General features: G+C 34.6%; 1 protein-coding gene across 3 annotated transcripts in view; it reads left to right on the forward strand.

The window, feature by feature from the left end:
• LOC108141773 (neurogenic protein mastermind) overlaps positions 1–23376 on the forward strand; it is a 91835-nt gene that overhangs the window by 11092 nt on the left and 57367 nt on the right. Inside the window, exons 1-3 of one of the 3 annotated variants that reach the window (XM_041710242.1) lie at positions 1672–1848; positions 2415–2917; positions 19607–19784. In XM_041710242.1, coding sequence (XP_041566176.1) covers positions 19756–19784 — 29 coding nt within the window. In that variant the 5' untranslated portion in view covers positions 1672–1848; positions 2415–2917; positions 19607–19755. Of the gene's footprint in view, positions 1–1671; positions 2918–19606; positions 19785–23376 lie in introns of those variants that run through there. The other 2 variants (XM_017265275.1, XM_017265273.2) reach the window with 2 other exon arrangements.

The following is a 23376-nucleotide window of genomic DNA, read 5'->3' on the forward strand; positions in this document are numbered from 1 at the left end:
CTTATTTAGACAAATTTGGGCAATAAAATACATTTTTATAAAACAAAACTCGACCGCAAAAAAAATCCAAAACAAATTGACATAAAAAGTAGCTAAGTAGCTGCAATATATATACGCTGGTTCGTGCAGAATATACGTACTATCTATATAGGTATTTGTGTAGGAACAGCTAGCACTGGCTGCTATTGAAATTGAAGGCGACAACCGTCGTAGACGACGACGTTCCGCGGAGAGCTTTTCCATCTCTTTTTCTGCTTATTTTTGTGCTTAATTTTGCTTTGCGTTTTGCCCCTGCTACAAAGCTACAACTGAGAGGCCAAATAGCCTCTTTCGCTCACTCTCTCCTCAACTTTTGGTCTCTTTTTTGTGGAGCCCCCAAACACAACATGTGTTTCGTCATCAAAATGTTATGTTTTTTTATAAATATTCAAATAATTTTTTAATTATTTTAAAACCTTTAAGTTTTTTCAAAAAACAAAAAAAAAGCATTATCAAAACTAAAATAGGTTCGCTTTTGTTTAAAACACTACATTCAAGCTACTTCAACTTTAAAAAACTATTTAGTAATAAATAACCTCAGTATACAGTTAATATTATTTGTATTTGCTTTTTGTTTTTAAGAAATTGCAAATTTAGAACTGAATTCAGAAAGACTTTATCTCAAAAAAGCTTATGTGCATAGTATCTCAAAAACTAAAAGTATATTTCAACCTGTGGTTTTTAAAAACATTAGGTTCTAATTTTCTAAAAAAAAATTTTTTGTTTATTTGTACCCCAATTGTGCTTGTAGATCGGTCGATTGTATTCTTTAACTGCGTATTTCGTGCTGTTTTTCGACATCATAAAATATTATATAATATCAGTTTCATAAAAATCATATGATAGAATCGATAGAATTTTAACTTTGGCTTGCCGAAATTAGCTTTCGGTTTTTTGTTGTTTGTATAATAAATATACATATATTCCCTTCAAACTTATTTTATTTCAATTACAAGGCCATGCTGTAAAAAATTTAAATTAGCAAAAGGGAGGTCTTTTAAAAGTCGTATAAAAAAAACGAATAACAATTCTTGTAAAATTTAATAACAAATTAAAATAAATTCTATTTATTTTGCTGTTTTTGAAAATGTAAAAATTTCTGTCGTTTTGTCTTGGTTTTAAAACATTTTTTCTTTTTGATTTATATATATCGCATTTTAAGGCCTAAAAAATGACTTGTTAATGCAAACTAAGTGTTTACCTCTTATCTTGTTTAAAAATCTTGCGAGAAACTTTGTTTTTAAATAATCCAAAACTGGGTTCGTTTTTTGCTTTTGTTTTCGCCAAGCCGCCATTAAATAGCAATGTTGTTTTTGTCTTTGTTTATTGTGTTTGTTTGTGTTTTGCTTGTGGTGGAGCCCAAGCGAAAATGCCGGCACTTGAGAGAGTCGCGAAGAGCGTCAAAGAGAGGCAAAGAGAGTGGTCAGCTCCACCTGCCGTCCCGCTCTGATGGGGCCGCCCCACTGCGGCAGTGTAAAGAGGCCGGCAACAGTGATTGGCGACCGTCTCCCATCTTGACACTTGACACAGGTCGAAGAGCGGGCGGAGAGCGCACTAAGAGAGCGCCAAGCACGTCACACAGCTGGTGGATATGCGTATCCGTGAGATGCATTTCAGTTTCAGTTCGAGTTTGTATTTCGTTTGGTGAGGTTGACTGTTCGCTACAGTACGTTTCGGCCACTGTCGACGTGTCTCTCCGTCTCTCTTCGCCGTGCGTGTCTGTCCCGACTTTATTTACCTTTTAGCTGGCGTTCCACAAAGAATAAAGATCAACTGAAAGTTACAGCCGTGTATCTTGCGGATACAAAAGTGCGTAGAAAACGTAGAAAACGCAGCAAAACGAAGAGGAAAAGTTGGCGCAGCCCAAAAAGAAAGAAAAAAGCAAAGCAAAGTGCGCGTGTGTGTTTACGTGTGCGTGTGTGTGAGTGCGTGTCTTTTTCGTCGCTCCCTTTGCAAAAAATAGTTTCTCCCAGATACACGACAATTACTTGGGAGCAAAGCAACATATATCTAATAGTTATCATCATTAATTTTTCTTAACAATTTGGGTTTAAAAGAAATTTTCCTCGTTGCGGAATTTCTGTGTGACGTTCCGCTGCCCAAACGTTCCCCGCTCTCTTCGCGCTCTCTCTTCTTTTTTGGCTCTCTCGTGTCGCTTTGCCGCTTTCGGATTTCATAATTTTGTCGCTTTTCGCTTTGCGTATCTTTATTTATATTTTGCTCCGCTTCCACTGCGTTTCGCTCAGTGTGAATTTTAATTGCCCACTTTTTGGAAAATTCAAAATACGAAATTCGAAATTCTTCACCCGCTGCCCCACCCCCCGAAAAAAACACCAAACAATATTAATAGTTTTACATTCTTCTCGCCCAAACAGTTTCTCTGACAAAATACTATATGATTTCACTCAAAATCTTGGTGTATATATTTTGTGCGAAATAAATACAAATAAAAACCATAAATAAAATCAAGCTAGCCTTGGCAAAATCATTGAAAAATATTTTTAAAAAAATACACAAAAAAGAAGAGATAAAAACCAAATCGATATAAAGTTATATTTATACACACAACGGTTTCACTTTGCAAGTTGTATACAAAGTAAAAATAACAAAAAAAAAGCGATTTACAGTTATCCACACAAATTAATAAAATTGTTTGATCGTTAAAAAAACCTCTCAAAATGAAGTAAAACACAAAAAAGTGCAAATCAATGTGCAAAATCAAATTATATATTCAATAATTATCACATATAATGCCGCCTAACAAACTAAACAACCATGGATTAACGCATTTATTGTAGATTATTATCTATGGGATTATACTTGAAGTCAGCGAAAAAGGTTTGATCGACTTTTTTCAACGTAAATCATTAACTAAAAGGTATGATGAGTTACAATAACTGGTAAAGATTTAGTTAAAAAAAAAAAATTGGTTTTCAAACCAAGGCACAATAAATAGATTTATTTCTAAATATATAAAACTTCTAAAACTTTTTTTTTGTTAAACATATCAAAAAAAATATTTACATTTGAATAGAAAATATTTTTCTTATAATGAAAACATTCTAGATTTTCTTTGTCAATGAAATTATTTTGGAAAACAAAAAACATAAAACAAAAATGAATAAATCAATGATTGCTTAAAACATTTAAAATATACATTTTGTATCTAATTTTCTTGCGTAAATTGAAAATGCGTTCAGAACTAAGTATTTTTTTTTTAAATAAAAGCCTTTTTTTAAATAAACAAGTAAAACATCAGTTTAAAAACCATATAAAACCATCTCCAATTCTGATGACTCAGCACAGCGATTATTTCACTCAAGTTTGTCATTCATTGTCCATTTGAGTTGCCCAACATTTCGTCACGATCGTTCTTTGCAAAAGACTTATCAGAACTCCGGGTCGAAGAGTTGAAATAAATAATCTTTGGACATGGAGGTAGAGAAGTCGTTCGAGGAGGCCTATTACATAAGAAAACGTTCGTTGAGTTCAGTTAGAATTCTTTTGCTAATACACGAGCAAACATTGTAAACTGCCTCGGTGTTTGTCGTTCTCGGGCGGTGCGATCTCTCGACGGCAAACAAACCCCAAATTCTACCGGAGAGCTGAGAAAAACCGACTGTAAATCGGCTCACACGAATCTAAAAAGGTTTATTTCGTTCGTGGTTCTAACTTATTCACGCTCTTCAAACGCTACGCTTACGTATCTCACAGATACATTTGTCAAACCGCCGCGTGTGTGTGTGTGTGTGTGCGGGTTTTTTTATCAGCGCCAAAAGCATCGAGTTTTGCATATGATATTGAAATATTTATTTTGAGAACATTTTATTTATACCGTCAATGAAAATTCTCAGCTATTTTTACTAATCACTCTCTTACAAGCGAGACGAACGAAGAGCGAAGAGCTCTTGAAACAATTTGCGACGTATTTTGGTTTGATTTAATTAGTTTATTGTTGCTAGACTTGGTGTTTTTTTTTTTTTTGTATTCGGCTATTAACTGGCTGACGGCAATTTGGATGCTTTTTTTTTTTTTTTTTTTTTTTTTTTGCTTTTTTGGACAGGTCTAACCAGTTTTCCTGTTTGGCGGTGGTTCTACACAAAAATTACAAAAAAAAAAAAAAAAACACAACAAGCGAACACCTCAAACATACCACATTATTTCATAGTTTTTGCTTTGTTTGTTCTTTAAGTTTTTGTTTTTTTTTTTGGTTTTTTTTTTTGGGCGCCCCTTGAACCTAATCTTTGCCGCTCATAATTTAATAAAAGTATGAGGAAGAAACTAACAAAATGCTGCGCTTAGGCTTATCGTCAATGCCCCCACCGCTCAACAGAAAAAATAAACCCGCGGAGAACCACACACGCTGGCAGTAAAGCGGAGATTAGATAATGGCATTTTAAACGATGTCTCTACTGTACAGTAGAGTCGCGAAACACACACAAGAGCAGTGGCCAAGCGACAATGGAAATGGACTTTGTTTTGAAAACTGAAATCGGCTGATAAGACACACAAACACTGAGAATATCGACGAAACCGAGAGAGAAATGGGCAATCGTAGAGGGAACATATAACGAAATACAACCAGATTTAATGGGTAGGTTTCGAACGAACATGGCATGTCAACTACAACATAAATAGCTTCAAAATGTATGGTTATTTAAATGAAAAATTAACATTAAAAATCCTCTCAAACAGTTGAAGTCGAATTAAAAAGTTAAGGGAATCTATAGTTGTAGAATCTGATTATGTTTAAAGGGATTGACTTTAGAAATAGTGGTTCAGTTTCAGCAAAATAATTTTAAAATAAATAAAAACTCAGCATCTTCATTTATGTTACGAGTTTTAAAAATGTTGAGTGTTTGCTATCAGTTTTTAGTATTACATATATCGTTTTTTTACTACTCGTGTAAAACAAATAAAATACAGATACGAGGATTGCTTATGCCATAAAAAAAGGAGGACTTTTTGTAGCTGATATATCGATGGTAGCGGGTTTTTGCGACCTTAGCGTCAATGTCCTCGGCAAACCTTGAGAGCCTTGTCTCCACTTCTCCAATTCTCCGATTCTCCCTTTCTCTGGGGGAAAACTCCGGAGTCGAGTCGCACGTTTTTGGACTTACACGATTGCTTCCCTCGCGACAAAGTTGCTGTGAAGCGTAAATGAATTTGTCCCTTTGAAGTTTTTCATGTTAATTGGGAAATTAAGCTTGACCATCGCGCCAGTTGTGGATCCGTTCTCTTCACTCGACACTTGAAAGTACATATATAAGATACTTTTTTATTCGACTTGGAGTCGCTGGTTTGGTTCCTCTTTTTTTTTTTTTTGTATGTGTTGCACATGATTCTTGTTGGCCGGGACTACGTTTATAATTACGTTAACTTCAATTACTGCTTACGTACAATATCAGACCAATTTTTGTTTGTATTTTTTTTTTTCGAATTTTTTTGTTTTGTTCCAGGTAAACTGGTTTCTGTATGCCTCATTTTGTCTTTTTTGTTTGTACTTTTCTGTGTCTGTACGTACCGCTGCACGAGTTGTGCTATAATTTTAATTTCTTTTTGAAGTTCTGCGCAAATGTGTTGAAGGTCTCTTAACTGCTATTTAAATAGTAGTTAAAAAATTGTTGCCATCTTGAAATTCTTCGTAATCAAACTCATTACAGTTGGCTATGCGGCTGGCAATCCAAACATTTTTTAAGCTTTTGTCTGATCTTAATTTATTTTCTTTTAAACGCGTAGGCAAAGGTTTTTGTAATTTCGAAATTTTAACTTAAAACGTTCTATATTTTGGATAAGAAATTAAACAAGAAATTACTTGAACTTTTTTTTTCAAAATTTTAACATATTCAATGTTTTGTTTTTATTTCTTAATATTTGTTTTTAACAAATAATTTCGATTGGAAATTCAAATAATAGTTTTTCAATGCAATTTTGCAAACGTGTTTTAATTTAGGTTGTAGTTTTAATAATAATTTGGGAATCTTTTTTACATAAATTGAAATTGTTGACAGCACAAAAAAAGGTTTAATTGAAATACACCAATATTATGCAATTCAAATTGTTTACAAATTGTTTTGACTGAGAATTCAGGGTCACAAATAATTTAGTTATGGAATTCCCTAAAATCTTTAGCAGTTTCTTCACATGGAAGTGCGATTGACATTGCTGGATATTTGATTCTCTATTTCCTCCACACATTCACTTATCCACATTGTTGTGCTTTATTCAGCCTTTTTGTGTGCTTTATTTTGATTTTGATTTGTTGTTTGTTTGTTGTGTTGTGTTGTGTTGTTTCGCGAACTGCGGCTTCTCTTGGGGCGTTTGCCGCATTTGAATTTCATTTTTAGATTTCAATTTATTTTCGGCGTAGTTTATGCCAATTTGGTTTTTTGGGTGCGATTTCTTTAATATTATGTATGCCATATATTGTTCCCCACTGCTGCGTGTCTGTGTGTCTGTGTGCTGTTTGCTTCTTCAAATGAATTTGATTTGATACTCATTTTTTCTGTGCACCGCTGGGCCCAGCGGTGTATTTGTTGTATAATAGGTAAACCACCGACAAAAAGGAAAATAAGCCACAAAATTGCAAGCGCTTGCGGATTTTTTCGAGCCGTACTGTACTTGAGCGAAAGAAGCGTGTGATTATTATGGTCGGTCGTATACCGTATCTCATTCGCCCATTCGCAGCCTCTATCTGTGATTTTGTTGTATTTAGTCATGTGTCTCGTTTAGTCATAGTCGAAACACTGAAATACTGTGGACCACAGTTCGCAGTGCGCTGCCTTTTTTAAAAGCATATTAACTAATTGACGTCTGTGTTTATCTATAAGCAAAAAAAAAAATTGAAAAAATCGCTCGCTCGACCCACAAATATTTGACGAACGGACTGACATTTGGGACACAAAAGCGGCGCAGGAAGCGAGACAAATGTTTCAACTCATTTGGAAGACCATTTCATTGATGTCTGCATACAACACTCTTTTCCCAGTACTTTTGGCCACCGCCAACTATAATTATCTTAATTAAAAATCTAGAGTCAAAGTTGTTGTGGCCCAGTCTAAAAAGTCGTAGAGCAGCCGGCTATTAGCTCATCTGGTTTTCTGGCGAATTGGGCAATCAACTTTGTCTAAATGGTGGGGGAAAAGCTAAAGACAATCTCGACTCTTAGTGGAGATCCGTAGTTTCCATCGTACTACTTGCTCATTGCTCTGTTGAAATTTAAATATACGGAATATATAATTTTCAGCTGGCTTTTTTGGCCGAAATAATGTTGATGTCATAGGTTCGTTGGCTGGGCGTAAAAAGATCGTTGGTAGGCATTCAGTCCGAAGCTGTGTGTTGATTTTCTGCCTGTGTGTGTGTGTGTGTGTGGCTAATGCAAGCATCCGAAAGGCAAAAAAAAAAAACTAAAAACAAAAAACAACATTTGAAAACGACTCAGGAATGCCCATTATATATGCCAAATATTTGCTTTGTCAAAGTATTTTTCTGGTTTGTTTTATGAGTATTAGTTGAATTCGGAGTGATTGAATAGGCCTGGCCAGCAGAAAGGAAGGAAGGAAGGAGGCGGAGGGTAGTCCCATATAAACTATAGTTTTGACTGATTAGGGTGCATGAGTCACGGATCAGAAAGCAGATACCGGAACCTTGTTCGATGTAACCTAAGATAACTGCGTAATAACTTAACAAACTATAGAATCGTCATAGATAACGTCAAAGTTATAAATTTGTGTTCAAGGTGTCTTTTTTTTAATATTAAAGAAAAATTGGAGTGGAGCATTAAATTTTCAATGAAAATAAGATTTTGTTGCAGTCCAAAATATAATCATACATAACAATTGCCAACTTCAATGTTAAAAAAATATATGTTTTTTTAAAAACTTAATTTAAAAAAAAAACATATAATTTGACTAGCAAATTTAATTATTTTTTATCGGAAAGCAAGTGAATTTAAATGCAAATTTAAACCATTTAAAATTTGTTTATTATTTTTATTATTTTACTTCAAACTGTAATTTTACCGCAAAGCAAGTGAATTTTAACGATAATTTATATTGTTTAATATTAGTATACTGTAATTTAATACAGAAATCATTGCATACGTTACAAAAGTTGAAAAAAAGTTGCTTGCTTTATTTATATTTTTAAAACGATAAAAATAAACCTATGTATTTATATATAAAAAATGCACCTTAGAAAAAAGCCTTCCCAAAATGAATGTGTTTTTATTTTTAAACATTTCCAAGTTCCGGTTTTAACTGCATTGATATCTAGTAGATAGGCAGACCCCCAAAAAAAGTACCTTTTAGTTTTCACCTATCTGCTACCTGTTGCCTAATTCCCAAACGGCATACACACACACACACACACTCGCAAAGAGGCGAGCAAAATTTTGGGTTGTTTGGCCAAAAGCCTTTGAACTAAAGCCCTATTATTACCAACACAGAAAAAAAAGAAACCGAAATTGAAACCAAAGCGATGCCATAAAACGTGAAAACAAGAGCGGCATTTTTTGAACAGCGAACGTCAGAGCGACCACCTTTGGCCAGATACTTTGAGAACTCGCAGATATTTTGAGAATTTGAGAACTTGGGGATCTAGAATAATTATTATGTGCGGCTAACCAATACTCAGGAGACTCCAGAGAGAGAAAGAGAGAGAGACGTAGAGAGGGAGTGGGAGAGCGAGCTCCAAGACTTTACCTAACGCTCTGGCTCGATTTGATTCTCAAAGCCCCGTAAAATATCAAATGTGTGTGCGTGTGTGAAATGTGGGGGGAAACAAACGCAAGTGTACCTGTGTGCGTATTCACTCTGATTGTGTGCGAGTGTTTATAAAGTTGATTGCACTCGATTTTTAGATAAAGCTTTTCAAGGTCATCAACGAAAAAACGACGAAACGTAACCAAAAAAGCTGCACCAACGAAAAACGCGGGAGATTTCTTCCAGGGACATCTAACATCCTTTGTCTTATTTAGAAAACTTCTAATTAAAAACTATGCACTCCCTCTCTCTTTCTCTCTCTCTCTCTCTCTTAAGAATTTCTTTTACTAAAAAAATCAAAACAAGAGAGAGATTCTTCCAGCGGCATCGAACATCCTTTATCTTTTTCGCTCATTGCTGGAAAGCTTTTAATTGAAAACTATGCACTCTCTCTCTCTCTCTCTCTCTCTCTCTCTTGCAGAATCTTTTTAAATAAATAAATCAAAATAAAGATTTATGTCTGCCCTCCGCCGTTGAGAATTCAAATCTGACAGTCGAAAAAAAAATTATGCCGAGGAAGCCTCACATACACTGTATATGCATATAATTTGAGTCCCAAGACAATAAGAGTAGGGGTCGATTCTCCAGCCTCTTTACAAATTATTAGACGACTCGTTTTTGCTGCTCTCTTTCCCCTCTCTCTACCCTCCTCTCCCTCTTGATTTCGCTTTATTTTGGCATATGCAAAAATAAAAACACACTTTTTTGGGTATGATTTTTTGATTGTGTGGATGGGCTTGCAGCTGTTGAAAGTGAGCCGGTTTTTGGTTTTCCTCTCTTGGGCAGCTATTTATTTTTAAAATAACTTGATCGCTTTTTTGGCAAACACAAATTATCCTGTAAGACGAGAAGAAATGTTTTGAAAATATATGCTTGCATTTCCCCTACACCAAACCAAATAAATTTTAAAAAATGTTAAAATATCCCAAAATTTATTAGTATTGAGCTCAAAGCTTATCCTATCTATACTTTTTTTTTGCCATTTTTCTAGCCCATACATTTAAAGTGTTTTTATTTTCTAAAATATCTAGTATAGTAGTTTTCACTCTTTTGTTTTTTTAACTTAGTTTCTGCCACAATCTCAAAAATTGAATAAATTATTTCGAATACTTTGGCTAAAATTAAGAATCCAAATCAGTTTATGTAAAAAATGAAAACATTTGCTGTGAAAGATTGTGAAATTCCAAGGATCCCAAAGGGACTTTGTACTCCCACTTGAGTTTTCCACAACAATATTAGATGCACAAACAAAATGTAATATAAATTGTACCAAAAACAGTATACGCATATATTCTGCAGACAAATCAGTTTTCCACATGACTTGAGTTCAATTCCAATGGGCAATGTCAACAGTTTATTGATTTTTATGAGTGTCCATGTTATGGCGCCTCAAAGTATGCAATTAATGGTGCGTATTTTATTCTATTTCATGTCAATTCATTTCATTTCGATTTAATCGTAACACAAGGCATTGCCCGGGATATTAAATCGCTTGGCAAAGTGAGAGACTGAGATGTGTAATTAAATTAATCAATTTTCAATAAAAATAGGAGGACTGTTATCCAACACCTTTTTTATTGAGGGAGAGCTAAAATCTTTTCCAAAGCAATTCCTTTATTTTCTGCCAACGATTTTAATCAAATTTTGGTCTGACATTCCTCACACCAAAGTGTTATTCAATTAAACATGCATAACGCGCAATAAGCATTGAAAAATGTTCATGCGAATATATAATACCCTTTAATTAATAAAATATTATTATGCAGCTTAGGCTTCTTTAACAATTGTTTTAATCTGTATCCGATGAGGTACACACATCTTGGCATGTAGGGTATATACCCATATATTTGACATACAAATTTGCATACAACTATACCTCAGCAAATATATAGAGCAAAGCCAACAGAAAAGTATATACAAATATATATATTTCTCTGCGTCATCATTCAGCTGAAGTAGGAAAAGAATTTGTTACTTTTTATTTTGATGACCACCCAACGTTTTTGAGAACAGGCGACGTGTTTCATTTCGGTTAGTTTAAGTCGAGTGCTCCATAAAATAAATCCACACTTATGCAGCTACTGCAAATAGATTCGTTCGTCTATATATGTATATATATATATATATATCTTGGGTGGCTACATTGTATATACATATAAAGCATCCGCATTATGCAGAAAGAAACTGGCTGGAATCGAAAACAGTTTGGGAATGGAATTTTCTGCGCCATTTCAGGCACAAAACTAATTTGCATCCAAGTGTAAACAATGTTGAGAAATATATATACGAATATGAACAGAGATATCTATGTATGTATGTATATATAACAAAACTCGAGTGCCCCCAAAAGCTGATTAGTAATAATATTAGCAATTCCTTTTTATAAAGCATTTTTTTATTTTTTCGCAGACCTGATGTTTTATGTTTAGCAGTGAAATTGGTTGTATCTTTGATGGAGACATCTGCAGTCTATAAACAAATGCCCACTTATCCGCTTTTTGTGGTAGGCCTGCGTGTTATTTATTTAGCTTTTATGTAAATTTAATTCGATTGCTGAGGCCTTATTTTCTTTGGTTTTCTTTTCCGTTTCTTGCTTACTTCATAAATTTGTTTTTTTTTTGTTTGGTGCCCAATCTTGACATTCGGCAGTTGTGGAGATGACTCTTTTATCGAGGACTGGCTATTTTTGTGTTACTTATCTGTAAAGTGAGCAATTTATTATAATTTCATAGAATGGAAATGGTTAAATGATGTCAGAGATTAATAATTTATGGTACAGAAAATGCAAATACACTTTTGTGCTTTCTCCAATCAATATTTCAATAACTTGAGCTTTACTGAACATATCTTACCTAATAATTATCTGCATATATTTCCTTCCGACTCCAAAACTTCTGGGGCGTTTCCTGTAAAACGCTCGCTTTACGGCATTGTTGTTTATGACAATTTACACACACTTACGTGGAGGAACATACTTTAATGACCAACTAATAAAAATTCCCCGCGATGTCTTACTGAAGGAAAACGTATAAAAATGTCGCAGACAAATGAATAATTCAACCGTGTTCGGGACATGGAAAACTCTTCACATACAGCGATAAGAAGGCTAGGGAAACTCGCCGTCGTATGGATAGGAAAATATATATAAAACGTGCATATGTATAAATATCAACTTTTAGTTTTTGCCCCGATTTCAATTTTAACGACCGAGACTAATTTTCACACCAGCCGCGAGTGTCAACACAGTCGTTGACATTTTGTCAGTGAAAGCAACTAGCCAAAAAAAAAAAAAAAAAAAAAAAAAAAAAAAAAAACATTTCAATTGGCAAGCCAGCGAAACAGGAAGCAAAGTGCCCAAAGGAAAATGAATAATGGAAAATTAGCAGACAGCTCCTAGGTGTATCGCTCCCTCTCCCTCTCACCCTCTCTCACTCACTCACTCGTTTAATTTGATTAATTTCCCAAATTTGACATTAACACGTTTCGGGGCACAAATGAAGCAGAAGGCAGCGATATAAACTAAACAGCAGCCTCGCAGATGGAACAAAAAACTCTTGTCCAGATTCTCTGGTTGGAGTGATTAATGAATTGATTGAAAACAAAACGCAAAGCAGTAGAATCTCTGCCCGTTTTGTTTTTTTTTTTTTTATCTCCGTCCTTAGGCCGAACACTGACCACCAAAAAGGAACTAAAACGCTTCCGGGCATTTATTCTTGGCGAGTTTTTATGTGAGTTTTCGTTTTTGCTTTTCCAATTTTCTCTTGGGAGCACTAATGGTAAAGCCAATAAAAGATCTGGGTCTCATTTGGATAATTGATCTTCTTAAGTCATAAAATTGATGAATAATTATACGAAATTATTTTAAAATGCGTTATCAATGACAGAACTATTTGTAATTTATTCAATAAATTATTTCAATAAAGTGGAGCACAATTTTTACTTGTATTTTAAATGGCTAATTTTTCTGCTTTAGAACTTTAATCATTTGTTTTAAATGAAAACATTAAGCATTTTTACAGTTAGTTTATTAAAGTAAAGTATATTTTAAACCTGTTTTTTTTTTAATTTAAACTTAAAAAGTAAAATGGTTTGTATTTTTTGATTCTATAAAATGAACAATTAATTTAACATTTGATTTTAAAAGCATTTTAAGCTCCAGCTATGTATTTTATATATCGACTTTTTCTGCTTCACAAAATCAATCATTACGTTTAAAAATATTAAAATAAAATAACTTTTAAACATGGTTTTTTCATTAATACTTCAAATCTGAAAAGTATTTAACGGTTTGTATTTTTTTTATCTTAAAAGTTAACCATTTTATTAAAAGAACATTCAAAAGTTTGACTTTGTTGTTGTAACCATTCTTTGTCTTGTTGGATGGTTAATGATTCTTGTAGATATTCGGTTTGCATGCTAATAGGCAGTTAGGCCCCAACAAAATGTATGAAAATTAATGCTTTGGTTTTGCCTAATATACGACCTAATGTTGCAGACCGTGTCGAAGGGAGTTTTGAGGCTCGAACCGTATTGATTTATGCTATAGCATTGTTGCTGTTTCACACGCAGAAAATGTGGTGATAGGTTAACCCAAATTGATCAGCTCGGCGGGCAATTCCCACATTTGTGTTTGCCCAATTTGAACGAACATTTGGCCAAGTGCTCTGGGGATAATCTTGTGTATGCTCTGCTGTTGTCGATCGACAAAATAAAACCCAAGTATATGTCTTGGCTGGCGGCTTATCAGTGTCATTTAAACAGCTGCGGGGTGTCCCCTTGGTAACTAGTAACTGGCAAACTGGCAACTATGGAAAACAGTTAAAACCGAAATTCAAATGGCTTATGTCGCGATTCGTACATTCCAGGCACGTAAACCCGAGCGTACGGATTTTGCCCACTTGTTGCTATCTATCCGTGAAAAAGACTCCACGGGAGGGTTTTAACCTATACATATGTTGTATACCACCGATATGCAAAGCATGTGCCTCTAAACTCAGATAGTTTCGGTTCGGTTCGGTTTTATGTGGTAGCCCCCATGGAAACTCTCTGTACTTCACGGCCCATAGCATTTGATAGCGTCACATTACATGCTGTACTGTACTGTACTGTACTGTACTTCATTTTCACTCCATGCGGAAGCACTTTCCTAAGTTGATAAACTTCGGATTGCCCGAAACTGTTTGTGGTTTTCTTTGGGGCTATTGTTATGCGCCCACTGTTCGAACAGCTGCCAATGGGGGTAATAAAAGAAGTTTTCCATTTTTTGTAATCTTTAAGTATAAAATACTTCCTGTTTAAATATTTTAAGGACCTATTAAATCGATATAATAGTTTTTCCTGCAATGCTCTTTCTTCATATACTTAATATTATTAATAACAATATTAATCTTAAATTAGTAATAAAACGCTTCATAAACTTTTTCAGTCTAGCCTTTTTTTTTAAGCATTAAAGTATAAGCAGCACTTCCTGTTTTTGCGATAATAATAATGATATTTTATATGCTTTTACTTAATATGCTTTATACTAGTGTATACTACATTTAATATCAATATTAGCCTAATCTGTTTAAACCTTCGTACGTGATACAAGTTTAATCTGAATCTTAAAATGGCAAAAAAATACCGTGAGCATTTCATTTGTCTTCACCGTATGGTTTATCGCTTGTTGATTTTATTTCTGTAAATTTCTCTATTTACTTAACATTATTAATGTGTCATTGTTATTTTTGTGTTTTACTTTTTTGCTGTACTTGTACTCCTTATTTGGGCCACACATTTTTGTACGTTTTCTTGCGTACGCGACAATAAAACAATTTTTACGCCGAATGTTTTTTTTTTACTGTTTGTGTGCACAGCCACGAGCGCACACAGGCGGGCAAAAAGAAAAAAAAATAAAACCGAATAATGAGTTTATGTATTTTAAACTGACCTCATTATGAAGAAAAATTGTTTTTGCACACACAGAGAGCGTGGAAGGAACAAGTTGTTAGCAAATGGGAATTTCGAAGAAGTTTTGACTGGCCTAAACCACAGACTGTCACACGACGAAATGTGGAGCGTACAGTAATGTTAATAATTATTCATGGCGATAAGCTAACATAACAATCGAACCAAAACTGTCCTGATAAACAGAGTATTTCGCTTATCTCGACAACCGATTCGATCAGCTGTAAAAAAACTAAAGTGATATATATGCATTTTGTGCATTTCTTAGTGTTTAATGAAGTAGTTATTCCTACGTCACTGTCTCATAACTTAAACTAAAGACTCAATTAATCAAGTGCTTGAAAAATGTGTTTATCTTTTTGCTGCGGAGTTCATAACTTACACACAATTTACGGTACAAGTCTTTTCCGTTCGTACTTATATAAATAATTCTTGATTTTCGGTTATTTATTTGTTCTTGTATCGGAAACGGTTGAAAAAATTGTCACGTAATATTTGTGAAGTGAGTTGCAGATGAGTACGGTTTTTATTTTCTTTGGGGGAGTTAATGTCAGTATAATAACAAATTGGGTAATTGAATTATCGCATAGTTGTTTAAGATGATTATGTTTAAATGATATACGGGTAAAAGCAAATGTTTCTATTGGTGATTCTATAATAATCATGGTGATATTTAAATTGAAATAAAAGTGTATTGTGTATTAATTTACCTTAAAAAATTGCGCATTTGCGGCATTATCTCATTTGTGTCGACCACTGCAGTCAACTTTCGGCACTCACTGTAATTTTAATTTAATTTAATTCTAAGCACGTCTGCGAGAAAAATATAACCAACAACTGTAATTACGTTTTTGCAAAATACGAAAGAACGCAAAAAAATAATGCTCAAAGAGACGAAGAAAAATTGGCAAGAACGAGAAGCGGGGAGAATTCTTTTGAATTCTTTTTTATACCCTTGTAGAGGGTAATATAATTTCATTCAGAAGTTTCCGGCGCAAGTATATATATATTCTTGATCAGCTTCTACGCTTTTAGAAGAAGTTGCTTTAATTTTAGGTATATGTGCCTTAAATTTAAGCCTTCCATAGCAAAATTTAGGAAAACATGACCTAAAAAAACTTTTAAGGCAGTAATGGCCATTAATTTTTTTTTTATATTCTTTAAGATATATTAGTCGCTTAGTATTTTAGAATTAAAGTTACAATCCTTTTTAAATCGGACATTATATAGCTCCCATTAAAAAATCATTTTTGTTGTTTGTTTTTGTTGTTTTTTTTTAATATTCTTTATTATATAGTAATGGTTATGTATTTTAGAATTACGGTTAAATAAAATACGACGACCGTATTGTAATAATGGTTTATTCAGAAAAAATTTAATTTAATTTAATTTTCATTAAAATCGGATACAATACCAGCCTGCCATAGATACGATTGAATAATTAAGCGTAAAATCATCATAGCTTCACTGTTGTTAAATAAATATAGGCATAAAAATCAGAATATTGTTATATTAAGGAATATTTTATTAATTGCAGTAGCTGCAAGGGTATATAAATTTCAGTTTTTCGAATTCTGTTTAGTCTCTTGTTTTTTTTGTTTGAAGATGCCAGGAGTTGATGTTGAATTTCACCCAGCCCACAGCCACCCCCGCCCCCTTTGCGGCTACATCGTCAGATTCGCGGTTTTCTAAACGGTGATTTAGCCATTATGTTAACGGTAAAATGTGCAGAATCTCCTGGCCATGCGAAATGAAGTTTCTTTTCTTCGCGATGGGGCCCAAAAACCAGTTTTTGTCTCAGGTAGAAGAGGGGGCTCTTTGCTTTGGGCCTTCGTCGTCGTTTGCTTTGTGCAACTGATTCGCTTCTTTCGTGTGTTGCATAACCCGCGTATTAAGTTGCCTCGTTGTCATCGCCATTGTCGTCTTGGCCAAGTTATCTCCATTCGTCTTTGAGCTTCTGTTGTCGCCTTGTTGGCACGGTTCTAAGCCGGTCTTGTTGCGAGGTGGGCTAATTTTGCTCGGGTTTTAACCTCTGCACTCAATCACTTATTTCGCAGTTTGACAGTTGCGGAAATACAAATAAATATTATGTTTACTTACAAAATTTACAGGCTATAAATAAATGGTAAAAAGAAAGGAAAAAGGGAGGGGAAAGAAGAAGATAAGTGGAACCAGTCAACAAAAAAGGAACATTACCATTATCACAAATGCATTATTTCTTGTTTACATTTTTCTCGCTCGCCGCTCTCCACAATTTTGTCCTTGTCTGCGCTGATAAAAATAAAGTCCAGTCCACAAACAGAAATAATTTGAACGCGACGTCGCGACGATAATAATGTAAACAAATGAAATTGTTTTCTTCGTCATATTTTCCTTCCTCCCGTCTCGTCTGGCGACTTGTTGAAACTATTTCAAGCGCAAAAAGAAACTTAAACATCGTCAGCTCGTCAATAATATCGCATCCCGTGCAGTCAGCTCTGGCGTTCAATTAACATGCTTTTGTAAAAATGTATTCAATCTCTTCTTTTATTAAGTGGCATGTTTGAAGGCTATTGCTTTCTTTCGATTAGAAATGCTGTATGGGAATTTAGTGGCTGATAATAAATACATATACATTTTTAGCTGATAAATTTACGATTTAATGAAGTAACTTTTATCAAACATTTTCTATTTTATCCTTATTTAGAAATAGGAAACATAAATCAATAAAAAGTAGTGTGTTAATTTATTTTTTTACCGCCTTTAAAAAGATGTATTTATGAAAAAATATATAAAATAGTATAATAAAATATTTTAAACAATTACCCACATTTGATTTGATATTATATTTGAGTCTTGTGTTAAGAAATAAGTATATTTTAATTTCTTATAATTATTTTCTATTCAAAGACAAGACAACTTTTTAATTTCCAAAATACTTTTAGTCTGGCATCCGTTTGTCCTGCTGCCCAACTCACAAGTATTCTATACAATATTAAAAGATGTGATTCCTTGTTTTAATCAATCAAATGACAAACAGACTGGAAGAAGTGATATCAGAAATGTTGTATGTTGTTTTTGCGCTGCCATCCATTCGTCGTCACTTGATGTATCTACTAGATACTCGTACATGTGTATCTATGGATCTGCTAAGCTCGCACAAAGCAACAATTATAAACAATGACAAGAGCAGCAACAGCAACAGCAATACCAACAGCAATAGCAATAGCAACAACAACAATGAAATGCATTATTATTATCAGCAAAAATACATGACAAAAGAATGGACAGAGCGAGAGGGATTTAATGGAGATATTATGGGGAGAGAATAAGACGGGGAGATTATGCTTCTGCTTTTGGCTTTTGTGCCACGCGTACAGGAAATTATATAAACAAGTTTCTGGGCATCGGGAGGTTGGTGGGGGATTGGTTGGCTGGGGAAAAAACAATGAGAAAAACGCAATGCAGTCGCAGTTGCTGCAGTTTCATACATGTGTGTGTATCTGTATGTGTACTTCGTATGGCAACAGAAAATGTTGTTGATGTTTTAAAAGCAAATACAATAAAGCATTCTCCTCATGCCACGAACACTTGCATACATCCACATATACACATGGATATGCATACATATATGCATAAGAATGCTCCATGCGTGTGAGGAAAACTCTTTTGGGTGGTGGCTGCTGACGAGTTGAGTATACGACACGTTGGCCAAGTGAGGAAAGTGAACACAATAACAAATAAACGAGTGGAGAAGGAAAAACTGAAAAATGAAACTTTAATTTGCGCAGAATCTGGAGATTATGCAGCTTATGGCAGATAATACTGTTTGTTTACAAGCAGCTTACGAAAAGAGTTCGTCATTGCTAAAGCGTATTAATTTAAAAAATGTTCTAGCTAGAAAATATATATTTTTTTAAAAGGGATATTTTCAGAAAGCTGCATTAAGCCATTTTCTGTGCCACTTAATTGAACTCTGAATGAAAATGTTTTTTTTTAAATTTGGGTAACGCCCACTTTTATCAAAAGAAAATATATATATTCTAAAAATAATCTTATTGCTCGAAAACGTTGGATTAGTGAAGATTTAAAAATGCCAAATTTTACTTAATAGCTCAAAGCTTATTTTAAAATAATTGAATTACCTATTTGCTATTTTGCTCAATGCTTATTTTATAATAATTTAATTACCTATTTGCTATTTTTGTCTGCATAGAAAACCAAACAATCAAAAGAACCTATTCAGGCAACTCATTTTGCAGGCGGAAAACCTTTGTTGCAGCCCCTCGAAGCTCTTTCTTTGAATCATTTTCTGAGATACATTTAGGCTTAAGCCCTAACCCTTGCTTGCCGAAAAAAGTTTGGGGGAGGGGAGAGGCTTAGGAGAACCTACACTTTGCCCACGGCAACACAAAAGAGGCCTCAGTCAGTACCTTCCCCTTTTAAAAAGGGGTCCAAAAGCCCCATCTTCTTTCCTTCACCTTGCACAGACACACACTTGGCGCCTTTTACTCATTTGGTCTTGGGTTTTGCTAGGGTTTTCTTTTTATTTTTTGGGTTTTCATCATCAGGCGAATGGGGATGGTGATGGTGATGGTGATGGCGATGGTGAGATGGCGATGATGATGGAGAAAGGGGGCTCGGCTCTAAGTGTTTCTTGTAACTTGAGTCTTCAAGTGGCCAGCTGGCATTTGCTTTTGCCAGTTTTTCTTGTTTTCTCGGGGTCTCTTTTCTCTGTGTGTTTTTTTTCAAGTGCGGCAACTTATGTCAAGCCTAGCGTTTTGTTAAAAGTAATACTGTAAAATATATGAACAAAAGATATGAACAAATGAAAAAAATGGTAATAAAATTTCCTTTCTCTCTCTCTCTCTGTTTTGCAGTGTTTCATTTACGTTTCGTACGCGATTTTTATGTGTAGACATCAAATCAACGACAAACCAGAAATTAGCAGCATTATCATCAGGAAAACCAGCAACAACAACGAAGGGCACATCTAACGCTTCGGCTAACAGATGAGCCCCAACAACAGATGTCAATTGCTGCAGCCGAAAATGCAGGGTAAGTTGGGGTCAAAGGGGCACACGGCGGGCTCCAGAGGGTTAAGTGTGGAGCCTTATGGCTAATGAGGTAAATTGGCTAAAACAATGGCAGCTGAATGGAGACTGAGTCTAGTGGGGTGGGCAAAAGAGAAAAGTTCAAAGAACAAACGTGACTTTAGCTTAAATCGTAAAATAATTATGGCTCTTATGTATATATATTTTTGGTTAAAGCTACAAACATAAGCTTGTATTTAAAAGCCTTCTTAACTGAATAAACATAAAAATAATATTTGAACATATTTTAGACTCGAAAGAATTAAAATTTCTCTACCATGCTGCGTATAAGGATTTTTATTCTGAAATGGCTATAGTTAGTTTAGTTTCAAAAATAATTTGACTTTAGCTTAAATCGTAAAATAATTATGGCTCTTATGTATATATATTTTTGGTTAAAGCTACAAACATAAGCTTGTATTTAAAAGCCTTCTTAACTGAATAAACATAAAAATAATATTTCAACATATTTTAGACTCGAAAGAATTAAAATTTCTCTACCATGCTGCGTATAAGGATTTTTATTCTGAAATGGCTATAGTTAGTTTAGTTTCAAAAATAATTTTGAATTAAATATCTTTCTTTTAATTCCCTAATTATTTAAAAGTTTATTAAAAGCAAATTTAGATTTTTTTTCTGACTGCGTGTAATAATTTTAAAGTTAAACGAAATATTTAATAAAATCAACTCAAATGCCCAATGATTTGCAGACTATGCTTGCTCCTATCCAGCCTTACTATATGTATATGTACTTGAAATGGAAAAAACCTTCATTTATCACAGAGTCGATGGCCCCCTTCCCCTCCACCCGAAATGTCTGGGCTAGACATTTAATCTGAAATGTTATAACTGTGCTCCTAACACTCATGTGCCAGTCATTAGAAGCTCATTGAATATTGCGACATCACGCCTGTGGTATTTGTATTTAGTTTTTCGGCTACGCCCCGACGAAATCATTAATTGCAAGCTCTCTAGCCAGAGAATCTTTAGAGATACAGAAAACGTTATATCTTAAGGTGAACTACGCTCTTTTCAGAGACTGCATTCTATCTCTAACTGACATCCAATTCCCCTGTTTTCCTTGTTTTTCCTATAACATTTGGCGCATATTTCGGCATTTGATTTATGGCATCTTAATTTTTTCGTTGGACTTTTTTAGGTGTCCCCGCGTTCATTTCTTTTTCTTGGCCGCCCCTGCTCATAATTTCTCTGTGTTTTTGTGGTGGTATTTATTTTTCTTTGGTATTTTGATTGAAATTGATTTTATTACCCACTTTTTATTAGTTTAACTTGAATGGTGTGTGAATGGGAATTATGTGGCGAATTTTATGGTTGTTTTTTCGCCCTCTGCTTGAGTTTTACTGTCTAACGAACTTGTTTGGTTTTATATATCCAAAGCAGCAGGGTCTATGGCAAGTGGCATTTGGGATTTCGAAAGCAGTTGGACGATAAAAAGGGCGCCTGGCAACCATGGGTTAATAGCTGGCTTATCTAATGCCCGTTGCTTGATCGATTAATAAATACAACAATTTTGGTAAAAAGTTCCCTAATAAAGTTTGTGATGCCCACTAAATTTTAAAGCATTTCTCTCCCATTTTTTACCCGCCTGTTACTCAACTTTTCCCTCAATTAAACTGAAATCAACAGGCACTCATGCAAATCAAACGTTCAGGCCCAACAATAATTACAAGTTTTCCCAAAACTACAGTACAGTTACAGTTTTGGGTAACAAAAAATTATAACATTAAGCAGCTAGTAAAAAGAATTAAAACGATATTATTCATAGGTTTTGTACGTAATTATAAGGAGAAACGTGAATTGTTTTTATGCTTGGTGTTGATATTTTGCAGCCACTAATTGTCATTGAAAAAAAAGTGAAAGTGAGCATTAAGAGTCTAGTGTAGACGCACCACTTGAGAGAGCAAAAACGTTTAATAAGTTTGGCATGGCCAGAAAAATGGCAAAACCATCAATGTGATGAGTAATTCCCAAAAATTTTTCCATGCCAACCTAGGCCGAAATTAGCTTTTGTCTTTGCCTTATTTCGTAGGCCTATGAAATAGTTTTTTTTTTTTTTTTTTTTTTTTGAACTGGCAGTGCAGCAGCCATGAAATGTGAAACAACTTTATTTCATTGTCAGTGCGTCTCTTAACTTCATGGCTCTCTGGAAAACCGGCTCGAAAACGCTGAAAATAAAAGAGAAAAACCAAAAATGATTACGCTTGCAAGCCGAAACTAGAAAATGAAAGTGAAAGTAGGCCAAACTCATCAGCATGCTCGATTCCCCGCGACTTTGACTCCGACTTGAGCTCACCGGGTTTGGGTCTCTGTGTCTGTAGGCCTATCTAATATCTCCATGTACATGGATGGCCGCAGAAAACAATGCAATCACTCTACCCATTATTGCCAGTCCACAGGTCCACAAGTCCACAAGTCTACAAGTCCACATCACTCCATTCCACTTCGGTAACGGTGGCTTCGATGGTCGCCGGGGATTTGACTTTGCTTCACTTTCGTTTTCAGCGAGTCGGCCTATGAAGAAAAGTGAAAATAATTCAGTGAAAATCGTTTCTTTCTGCGCCGCAGCGGGAAAGCGAGTTTTGGGTTTTGAGAGCTTGCTGGTTATGAAATTGGTCTGGTGTGGGAATTAATTATAGTGGGATTTAAATATGTTTAATATTAAATATGGAACTCACACAAATGGAATCTAAATGATTCAGGATTAATTGGCTAGGGATAGCATTTAATTTGTCATTCATTTCACTTGGTTATTTAAAATTATTGTTCAAATATATTATGCAATTCATTCAATCGTATGTTACTGTTAGAATAAAAAACTTTCAAATAAAGCTATAGCAAAGACCACTATTATATTAAATAAATGGTATAGTAATATAGTATTTAAACATTAGAGAAGAATAAAATCATTGTTCAGTGGCGACTGGTTTTAATTGGATTGCATTGGACTTGGATTGACCGTCGATGATAAGATAAGAGTATATATATAGAGATAAGAAAACATCAGATTTTAGTTTAGTCCACTCAAGTTAATATTTCTCTCACTAAAATAGCTGTCTTTTGATCATCAATTAAATGGCTAATTGATCCCTGTTACCATTACAGCTTCTATTTCCCCAAAAATACCCCAACTTTTGTCACACTCCAGTTGGCCCGCAAGTGAATTTGTTACTTTATCCAGTGGCCACAAAACAGGACTAACTCTGTACGACAGGAAAATAAATTGAAAAGGACAAGGGCCAAGGGAAAGGGGGCGTGTAGGACTGGACAAACCATCTATAATTTACTTTTTAAGCGCCTGAAAACATACATTTTCCATTTGGCAACAGCGATTTTCAGAACAGCAACAACATCATCGACGATAACGATACCGATTGCCACCCACACACACACAGCAAGGGAAACAGCAATCGACACTTGGCAACGCCCGACAACAAAAATTAAATTCGTTTCCCCATCTCACTCAAACGCTCTCTTGGCGAGAAGAAATTATAAGCCGCTTACATAACAATCAATGCCACTAAGACTGCAGGCCCGTT

The sequence above is a fragment of the Drosophila elegans genome, unplaced genomic scaffold (genome assembly GCF_018152505.1).
Source record: "Drosophila elegans isolate 14027-0461.03 unplaced genomic scaffold, ASM1815250v1 contig_814, whole genome shotgun sequence".
Taxonomy (NCBI): domain Eukaryota; kingdom Metazoa; phylum Arthropoda; class Insecta; order Diptera; family Drosophilidae; genus Drosophila; species Drosophila elegans.